The 10,406-nt window shown below is 60.0% G+C and overlaps 1 protein-coding gene across 1 annotated transcript; it reads right to left on the minus strand.

The window, feature by feature from the left end:
* Positions 1-844: 844 nt before the first annotated feature.
* On the minus strand, positions 845-2,684 carry CRYBA2 (crystallin beta A2). The gene is made up of 4 exons (XM_072342175.1): positions 2,527-2,684; positions 2,153-2,294; positions 1,186-1,328; positions 845-992 (listed from the first exon to the last, which is right to left on the minus strand). The coding sequence occupies exons 1-4, from the start codon at positions 2,682-2,684 to the stop codon at positions 845-847; spliced, it is 591 nt and encodes a 196-aa protein (XP_072198276.1).
* Between the last annotated feature and the right edge of the window lie 7,722 nt (positions 2,685-10,406).

Here is a 10,406-nt window from a genome sequence, read left to right on the forward strand (position 1 = left end):
ACGTGGCCTTGGGCTCCCTGCAGCCCGGCCGCTGTGCAGGAATGTGTTTGTGCAGGGGGTGAGGCTGGGCGGCCGTGGGGCCGTGGTGGGGTGGGGACAAAAGGGGGCTGGGAGAGGCTCAGTGGGGACGCCCTGCAGCATGACACTGGGAGGCTGCATGGGTGCAAGGGGGTATTTGCGTGGGTCACACTGCTGTGAAACGAGAGGAGCGTGGGATTCTAAGGTTTGTATGTGCACGCTTAGGTGCAAGCTTTTGTTCAGTGCACATGTGCACACACACACAGAGCTCAGGGCTGGGGTTTTTAGGCGCAGGGTTTGCACACAGACAGGTGTGGCCCCATTCCAGAACCCCTCACCAGCCCCCCAACCCCAAGGCCAGCTGCACTGGAGAGCCAGCACCCAGTGCTCCACCATCTGAGGCTTTGCAGTGGACATTCCACAGGTAGGGAGCACCTCAGCCTTCCCCCCAAGCAGGGAGCACCTCGGCATGCCCCCAGGAGAGCTGGGGGTGCCGGCGCAGGATGCAGGAGGATGGGGAGGCTGGGAAAGGGTGCAGGAAGGCAGGGTGGGGCTCGCGGTGTGCCCAGGCGGAGCCGGAGCCGGATGCTTGCACGGATGTGCTGGCGTGGCCAAACTTCGGGGGGAGGGAGGAGGAATGGGAAACCCCAGCCAGGACTTAGGGCTGGGTGATGCTGGGAAACAGTGGGGCTGTGGCAGGTGCCTTGCCCCGTGGCAGAGCGGAGAGGGGAGCACTCATTTTTTGACAAATGCCTTTATTTGCTACCAGGTACAGGTCTATGGCACGGCAGCCCGCAGGCTACGAGGGCACGCGCTTTGCCCCCGTTCAGTGCTGGATGCGGCGGATGGATTGGATCTGGTTGGTGTGGGCCTGGCTGCTGTATTCGCTGTACTTCTTGAACTCGCCGTTCTGTCTGTCCCGCTCCAGCACGTACTGGTAGCCCCGGTATCCTGGGTACTGGTATGCCACCCACCTGCAGGGACACCTCTGGCTCAGAGCCCAAACCCCTGCTTCCCATCCTCTCCTCCTGTTGGCCCCATGGTGAACACGGCGCAGATCTCCAAGGGAAGGACTCCTCTACATTTTGGGGTTCCCTATCCTCTGGGCAGGAAGAGTCCCACAACACCCATTTTGTGCCACTGCCACCCCCAGGTAGTGGGACTCACGCTCCAGCGTTCACTTTGATGGATGCCACCTCCTTGTTGCCCCAGCCCATGGCCTGCAGCGAGGGGTAGTCGTCGCTCAGCTCGAACTTGTGCCCCTGGAAGTTCTCCGCCTCGTACAGGATGACCTTGCTGTCATTGTGGTTCTGCGGGATGAGTGGACTGGGGTCAGCAGCCAGCATGGGAAGGGAATGTGGCATTGGGGGGGCATGCCCTACTTTTGTGCAGGGCTGTGAGCCATGAAGTATCCTTCAGCCTCACCGGAGCTGATCAGAGGATGCTGCTCTCATGTCCCTGTGGTTCCCATCAACATCCTCACCCTCCCTAAGGCTGCAGGGCAAGGTGGGCTGCTGGAAGTGCCCCTCCATCTCTGTGGGGCTCAGTTGGGTGCTGGGCACCAAGGGGTTAATATCTGGGACACAGCGATGCGGCACTGTCCCCCCCCCCTCCATGCCCAGCCCCCCATGCACATCCATCTGCACCGTGGAGCGGTCCTGCCAGCGAGGAGCGATCTTATCGCGTCCTCTTTATTAAAGCCCAAGCATATCTGCCTGGTGATTATTAAAAGTTGGGGGGGGGCACATGGAGGCACAGACGTGCCGGCACTGCGAGCACCCGCAGCCCTGTGATGGAGTGATAGTGGCTGCGGCTGCTCTGGGGCTGGGTACTGGCAGGGAGGGGATGAACCTTATTCCTGAGCATCTCCCTGAGTCTGCTCCCCTACCCCAGGCTAATGGGACAAGTTCTGGGGTCCCCCAGCTGGGGGTGGCTCTGCAATGTACAGAGCAGGAGCTGGGGCAGTGTTTGGGGCTAAATGTGAGCCCAGATGCACATCCCAGGATGCCTGCAGGGAGGTGAGAGCCACCCCTCCATCCTACATCCCCCCAGAACCCATCCACCCATCCATCCTACGTCCACCTTCCATCCCTGCTGTCCCTTGCTGGCCCAAACATCCATCCCCACAACTCACCGCACACTTGACGGGTCGGAAGGAGAGAAGATGCTCGGTGCGGTACCCACTGTTCCCACTCCAGGCCTCCCACCGTGGATAGTCGCCCTTCTCCAGGATGAACTGCTGCCCCTGGTACTCGGGGTACTCAAAACCCACCCAGCTGTGGGAGAGGAGGGGGTACTCAGGGTCCAAGTCCTTGCCAGGATCAAACATCCCTTCTGCAGGCAGAGCCTCTCCCCACCAACACCTCGGCTTTGCAGGGCTTCTCTCCCCACTTTGCGGACGGGGAAACTGAGACACCATGCAAGGGAGGAGGGGATGGACCTGCGTGTCGCATCTCTCAGGCAGCCCCTGGGAAGGGGGTGTTGGGGAGGGCTCTGGGGGGCACTTACGGGCCGGACTCCACCTTGATGGAGCGGATCTTGCGGAAGCCGCGCTCCATGATGCTGGGGCACTCCATGAGGAACTCACAGCGCTTGCCCTGGAAGCTCTCCTCCTCCCACACTGTGATCTTGTACTGCCCCAGAGTGTCCATGGCTTCGCTGGTCATGCAGGAGCTCAGCTGTGGGCAGAGCCCCGGTGTCACCTGGGTGTCACCCCATCCCGTGTCACCAGCCCCTTCCAGGCTGGTCAGGGGACACCTCCCATCCCTTTCCCTTACAGCTGTGGGGTCTCTGGGGACCTCAAGACCCCTCCAGTTGTAATGCCCTCTCTCTCCATGTGATATGCCCATCTTGTGGGGCTGCTCCCAAGCCCCTTGCCCAGCTTGCTGAGGGATCTGGGTGCCTGTTGGACCCGTGTAGGGTGGCACGTCTCTAGCAAGGATGATCCCCACAACCTCCTGTGGTCTATACATGGGGGCTTCATGCGAGGGGCAAAGGCAGCAGTGGTGCATCAGGGTTTGGGGGCTCACAGCCTGGTACTTACTTGGTCGCAGGGCACAGAGGCGAAGGTGGTGGTGCCGGTGCTGGCTTTCCCCAGTCCTATATAGGCGGGCAGCGAAGCAGGGCTGTACCGGGGTCCCTATGCGCTGTGTCAGCGGGGGGGCCGGGGAGCCCACCGGGCAGGCTGCCGCTGTCCATTCCACTCAGGCAGTGTGGCGAGAGCAGCCCCCCCCGCACCCCCTGCTGCCGACAAAGAAAATGCTGGGCTGTGTTTGCACAGGGGCTCAGGGCACAATGGGCAAAGGGCCTGACGCGTCGCTTTGCTTTCTGCCCCTGGACAATGTCCCTGCTTGGCCTGGGGATTAGGGGCACTGCCTTTCCCAGGGCACTCGCATCCTGTGCCAGGGATGGTGGCGGCGGGCAGAAGCAGCGTTGGCAGGGCCGTGGCTCAGCCGTCTGGGGAGAAGGGCAGCACCCCCAGCTGATGTCCGCACAGTGCTCCATGCTGTTTGATTGCAATGGCCCCAACCTGGCAAAGGGCCTTCCGTACTGGGAGCGGCTGGATGAGGACAACAAGGGGGCTCGCAGTGGCCCTGTTCTTGCAGCATCCCTGCCTCTCTGGGCAAGGACTGGGATCTGAGGGGTGGCAGCACCCAGCATGCCTTTCCTGTCCCCCCTCCGAGTCTCTCTCCGTCCATCGGCCGGCAGCTCCGTTCTGCAGTGCGGAGCATCCGCGGATCCCCTGCGGCCGCCTCGTGGAGCGTGGACAGCGTTGTCCCCACCGTGCCGTGCCGATGCCTCCAGGTCCCAGCAGAGGGTGCAGCCTGGCAGCGCTTGAATCCGGCTCCTGCTCAGCGTCAGCGCTATACAGTCCTTTGGGCGCACAAAGCACCGCTGACTATGCAAGGCACAGTGGGGTGACACCGCCCCGCTTGCTCAGGGTGGCCTGGGGACATTCCTCGAAGAGCATGTGTTTGGGCAGCCCCATCACTGTGCATCAGGATGCAGAGCAGAGGTGTGGAGCACTGATTGTTTGGGATGGGGTGGGATGAGATGGGATTGTAGAACAGCCTGGGGCTACGGAGTGATGTGGGGTTTATGATGGAGTCCCTGCCCCTGTGTTGGAGTGTATGGAATGCAGGCTGAACATCCCATATGGAATGGGGTGTGTGGGGTAATGGCTATTGTGCTATAGGATCTGTTGAGCCCTGATGTTACGTTCCAGGCATGCAGCCCTAAGAGGAAGCCTGGTGCAACCTCTCTGACAAAAGCACCCAGGGGGAGGAGAAGGGAACCAGGGAGAAACTGACCCCCAGGTAGGGGCTGTACCACATCCCTGCTTCTCTGCCCCATCCCACACCCTGGCACACTGGAGAAGCCATATGGGAGCTCCAAATGGGAAAAGCAGATTGAGAGGGTCCCCATGGTCAGAGCCCTTCCCCATTGCACCCCAGGGTGCTGACGCCGCCTATCCCCCTCTAGGCAACTCCAGTGGCCCTAGGAGGTCCCTGCCACCACCATCCCCACATGTCATTTGGTCACCTGCAGCATCTACTGGGATGGGAACACGGGCAGGGGGAAGCAGGCGGGGGCAGGCAGTGAGCCTGCTCAAGGGCAGCTGCTAATATTGGTTCTGCGAGCTGCTGAACATTCGCCCAGGGCCTGCTGCATAGGCTAATTTAATAAGGGCCCCGTGTCCCTCCCGGCTCATCCTGTTCCCTACAGGAGCAAAACAGATCGGGTTTCTCTAGACCAGCCCCAGCACGGGGTCGCTCCCCCGCTGTGCTCCCCATCCGTGTGGGCACAGCCTGTGCCCTGTGCTGGCTTCCTACCGAGGGAGGGAGGGGACATGGCTCTGCCTGCGTATCTGCCACATCTGGCACGCATCTGGGGCTCATGGCAGCACGCTGCCTTTCCCACCTTTATTTTAAGCACTCAGGCTGGTGGACCAGCATAACCCCCCAGGCTCCCCTTGCCCCAGCACTGCTGGAGGCTGTGCTGTTACCCCTGGGGCCGGAGGTCCAGGACTGGGGCTGGGAGGGAGCAGATGGAGCTGGTGCCAGCCCCTGTTTGCCTTTCTCCCAGTTGCCTGGCGCTCTGTTTGTTCTGGAGATGGCTTCCTGCTGCCAGGGCTGAAACAGGTGGCTTTTATTTGCAGGGGATGGCTGATGAGATCAGGGGCAACATATCATCTGCCTACCCAGCCTCCCAACTCCTTTTTTCCTCATGTTTTCCCACAGACTCTGGGAAGGATGCATATAATGCCCTGCTGTCCTCAAGCATCTCCCTGAACAAGGAGGATGGGTAAACCCCAACCAAGGTCCATTATGCCTCAGTGCCACTTGTCACCTCTCTGCTCCTTGCTGGCTGTGGATGGCACCTGTGCCAGCACACACCTGGCTGGCCAATGGGTGCTGCAGGCTCCCTTGCCAGCAGGAGCCCTCACACACGTGTTCCCTGTGCAGCCATCCTGCTCCCTGCCCACAGCCGGAAACATGGCAAGCAGCTTGGCAGATGTTGCTGGGATTAGCTCCCACACGCAGCTCACACGCACACTGCCCCAAGGTACTGGGGTCCCCGGAGTGCTGTCAGGTTGTGCTGGTCCCTGTGTGTGCCCCAGCTCCTCTGCAGTGCTCTGAGTGTGGAATGGGCCTTGGGGTGAACACAAAAAGGGAGAGGGACCCCAATAGCTAGGGTGTACCCGGTGCTGGGGATGGACCCCAATAGCAGGAATGTAGCTGGCTGCGCCCATTCAGGGGGATGTCCAGTCACCCTTCATCCTTCCTGGGTCCCCACGCTGCTGCGGGAGCTGTGGCCTCACCTGCCTGCTCCCTGCTGTTCCCATGGGGACTAATCCCACCTGAAGGTCAGGGAGGCTCCGCCAGCTGCTCGCCTCCTGCCTGTGGATTACAGCCTGGGTGTGAGCAGGTGGCAAGTGCTGCATCTCTGCACCAGCTCTGCCCTATGGTAGCATGACTACAACCAACAGGTGAGCTCCAAAAGGGTGATGGGTCCCTCCCCGCCTCAGGAGTACCCCAGACCTATCCCACCCTGCCTGCATGGGGATGCCATGCATTGGGTGGGAGAGCTGGTGGTCCTAAGGTCCAGAGCCTGACCTGAAGCAGAGCCTGCTGGTATCAGCCTCCTGCCCGCTGCCCCATATACCCCCAGCCTGGAACCCCCAGGGCTTCCCATAGTTTTGTGTCCTGGAGGAAGGTGCTGGTTCCCTTAGTGCCCACCTCCCACATTAACCCAACCTCAGGGACACAAAAGCCTCAGCCTTAGCCCTGCCCTCGTGCCAGCTGGTTGGATACCTGCAGCAGTGCCAGCTCAGGGGCATGGTGACCTTTGTGGGTCAGGGAGCCCCTGCTCAGCCCCAGTGTCTCCTCCAGGTATGGCAGAACCACACAGCCCCGATGGCTCTGTACAAAGCAGCAGGTCCTTGGGCTGTCCCCCTTTGTTACGCTGGCATGCAGAGGGCAGCAGCCAGCTGCCACATCCTGCAGCAAAGTGGTGCCCGCCCTGGGATGGCACAAAGCATCCGGGCTGGGCAGGACACATAGTGTGCTGGCAGAACCCCACGGGGAGACAGCAGCAGTGCACACCCACACCTGCACAGTGTGCACTTGGAGCAGTGAGCGTGGCAGGGAAGTCACCAGGTCCACAGCTTTAGGTCAGCAAGAATGCATACACACACAGTGAGCTGTGCATGTGCTCATACATATGCAAATGCACACGAGTGCATATATGCACACACACCTGAATGCAAACACACCTGTATGCAAATGCACTCTGGGGCACACATTGCTTCCCAGCACTCCCCCTGCATCCTGCCCTCCCCATGCAAATTGGCCCTGTGCAGAGCTGCACAATGCAAATCCCCAGCACAGGGCCTCAAGAGCCCAACGTGATGCAAATGGAGCTATGGGACAGTGGTGGTGTCACTGGACCCTTGTGCTTTGTCCCCTGTCAGCCTGATTCACCACTGCTGGCTTGGGCATGGAGCTGGGCACAGGGCATGAGCAGCTTGAGCTGCTTTGTTCACACAGAGTCAAGGTGACAGCACAGAGGCCAGATCCCTGCTCTGTGGGGCTCAGGGAGCAGCTCACCCCAGGGCTCCTCTGGGTATTGCTCCTGCTGATGCTGCAGGTGTCCCCTTTTCCCAGTGGGACATGTGCACAAGGTCTGCCTCCAGCTCTTGTTGGGACAGAACCAATAGGCTTTTTGTAGCACCTGAGCTACCTGCAAAGTGCAAGGAGGGTGTCATTGGCTCAAATAGCCCCAGGCTGTGCTAAGGGAGCACATGTTCCCATGGTACATGGATACTCCAGGGTGAGCATCCCCAGTGCCTGCAGTGCCCCACTGTGCCAGATAGCATCTGCACCAGGGGACGTGTGGTGGCTGGAGCATGCAGGCAGCAGGGTCTGGCTTTGCTCAGTGCCATTAATCACACTCTGTTTGATCCCGAGTTAGGTGGCTGCAAGGGGCTGTGCACATCGGGGGGTGTGTTGTGCTTTCTTGGCTTTTCAACTGGGCCGTGTTTAGAAGCAACAGACAGAGTTCAGGGTTGCAGGGTTGTACTGGCCAGGCTCTGTGTAGTGTCACACAGTGTGTGCTGCTGTCCCCAGGCCAGGGTGGGCACTTGGCTCCAGGGGGGCTCTTTGCTCTGTGCTTTTGGTTCTTCCCCACACCATGTACTGGAAACTTTTCCAAGCTCACTCAGGAAGCCCAGTATGCGCCTTTGCTCCATCCAGTGCAGGGATGTAGCTGACTTGCGCTGGAGCATGGAGTGCTGAGCCCATATGCATGGGGATGGGGGAAGCAGCAGGAATCATGGCACCTCTGAGCACTCAATTGCTCCCGTTCCCTCTGGAGCTGCACAGGCACAGCTCTGAGGTCTGGTTTTGCCCCTTTCCTGGGCTCCCTCACCTTCCCACCTCCCATCCCTCCAGGACTCTGTACAGTCTGAATGAAGTAGGGAGCAGTTCTGGGCTCTGTGCTGGCTTGGAGAAGAAATCCCAGTTCCCCCCCAAGACCCTTCCACAACACGTGGCCAGAGGGACTGCAGCAGCAGCACCGTATGCAGATGCACAGGCAGGGAAAAGATGCAGCCCCCCAGTCCTCTGCCCTGCTCCTGCTGTCTTACCCCATTTCTGCTCGGTGCCAACAGGCCACTGAGACCTACCTGGGGCTGCATCTGACTGCTGTAGGGCAGCCAGCCCTGTGCCCGTGTGCCACAGTGCCATGGGCACACGTACTGTGTGTCCTGCATATCACAGCCTGCAATGCTGAGTGCCATCAGTGCCATGTGTCCTGCACGTGTGTATGGTCCCATGAACGCGTGCAGCTTGCACGTTCCGTGTGCTGATGGCTTTGTGCAAGCTCCATTCACGGCTTGAACACTGTGCATGTGTGCAAGCAAGCGAGGACTGTGTGTTGTGAGCACATCATCCCGTGTGCGCTCATCATGCTACGCGCGCTGCAAACCAGCCCGTGTATCCTGTACAGGTGTTGGCTGCCAGGAGTGCACTTCTGGTGGGCTGCAGGTGCCTGCGTGTGGCTGGCACGGTGCGTGTGCTTGCAGACAGGCTGGACCTGCCTAACGCGAGCCGAACGAACAAAACGTTCAGGTCAGGTCTTGCACGTGGGGCTCGACGCCAGGCAAGTGCAGAGTCGCTCCAGGCTGGGAGGTTTTGTGCTGCAGGCTACAAAGTGCCCCTTCCCCATCCTTCCTCCCCGGCCAAGTCCTTCTAGGCTGGGAGCTGGTGTCCTCACTGCAGCCGCTGCTCGGGGGTAAAGTCCAAGAGGTGGATGGATGCTTGACATCTGCTGCCTGGGAAAGCCAAACAGAGCGGGGTGGGTTAAGCTGGCACCGTAGGGTGGGGAGGGACAGTGAGAAAACAGAAAGAAAGAAAAAAAGAAAGGAAGAAAGTAAAGGGGGGAGAGAGGGGGTCAGAAAGGAATGGAAAATATAGGTAGGAGAGAAGAGATGAGTTAAGGAACAGCCAGAAGAGCTGAAGGGGCAGAAGGAACAGCCCCTGAGCCCATCTCCTCTCCTTGGAGGGTTCCTCTGGGCTTGTCCCCTGCTGTCTCCGACAGAACCCCATGCCCAGCACCTGCTCTCGCCAGGCAGGCAGCACCCGGCCCAGTGCTGGGCTGCAGCTCCTCACCTGGCTCCGGTGACACGCTGGCAGCTCTCAGGTGAGCGGCTTCTCCTTCCCCTGCTGGCTCGCAAGCAGAAAATGAGGGTGACGCCGGCAGGATGGGGCTTTTATAGCCCTGATAAAAATAGCGCTGCTGGCCGTCGGTCGGGGGGCCGGAGAGATGGGGCTGAGCAGAGACAGGCGAGAGGGCTGGGCTGGCCGTGGCGAGCCTTCTCCCAGCACACCTGTCACAGCTCTGTGTTTGCTCAGAGCAAATATTGACCCAGGGAAGGCAGGCTGGGCAAGGGAGGCGATTAGCCCACCTCGATTAGAGGCAGAGCAGGTCTCTATGCAAACTCTCCAGGGCTGCCTTTGTTAATGGGAGCCTGATGGGCTGATAGGAGCCAGAAGCCTGGGTGCTGGGGCGGGTGGTGGGGAGGAGGAGGTGTGGAGGGGGGAGAGGAGGAGACATTCATTAACCTGCACTGGAACAACACCAGCTGTCACTTTTCCACCCACCTGCCCTGCTCACTTTGCAGCTGGAGGTGAGGGGAGTGCAGGCTGGCAGAGCAGGGGGGGGCAGGGGAAGTTGGGGTAGCCTGCCCTGGGATGGGGCTATACACAATGTGTGTACAGGAGGCAGAGCTCAGCAGTAACACCTCTGCTCGCCCTCTGGCAGTCAGCCCTTGAGGTGCAGCGCTGGGAACAGGATGTGTTTCATTCCCTCCCTGTGCACATGCCTTACCCTGGGGTCACTCCATCCCAGAGCTGCACCAGCTTCTGCATCCACCCAACCTGCATGGCATCCCCAGTGGGGAACCTGCACTGACATCCCTATACAGAACCCACGGGGGCCAGGAGCAGCATAGGTGTGCTCTCTGGCACCAGCAGCCTCTGCTGATCTCACCCTGAGCCAGCAGGAGCCAGGATACTTCTGGGTTTCTCTGGCACTCACAGCTCCCTGGATAACAGAGCATGAAGTACAACTGTGGTGAAAGGAGAAGCTCCATTGTGTGGGTGCACTGGGCTGTTTGTTTGTACAGATGGGGGCATTTGTGGGTGCTGCTTTAACCCCCACAACAGACACCCACAGATATCCTGTCTCTTGGCAGCATGTTAGAAACCACCGCCGTTGCCCTTTGCGTAGCGAGAGTTTACTTGCAGGTAGCAGTAAATGGATTCCCACATGTAAGTGGATAGCAGCAGATCCCTATCAGCCACCACCAACCAGCTCTTCATCCTTGG

Source organism: Excalfactoria chinensis, chromosome 7 (genome assembly GCF_039878825.1).
Source record: "Excalfactoria chinensis isolate bCotChi1 chromosome 7, bCotChi1.hap2, whole genome shotgun sequence".
In the NCBI taxonomy this organism is placed as follows: Eukaryota; Metazoa; Chordata; class Aves; order Galliformes; family Phasianidae; genus Excalfactoria; species Excalfactoria chinensis.

Bases quoted from the DNA above. Each gene is read 5' to 3' on its own strand.
- CRYBA2 (XM_072342175.1), bottom strand. From the start codon at position 2,684: ATGACCAGCGAAGCCATGGACACTCTGGGGCAGTACAAGATCACAGTG. The intron at 1,329-2,152 runs GTGAGTTGTGGG...CTCATCCCGCAG, and splicing joins TCCGACCCGTCAAGTGTGCG to AACCACAATGACAGCAAGGT. The intron at 993-1,185 runs GTGAGTCCCACT...GTGTCCCTGCAG, and splicing joins ATCAAAGTGAACGCTGGAGC to GTGGGTGGCATACCAGTACC.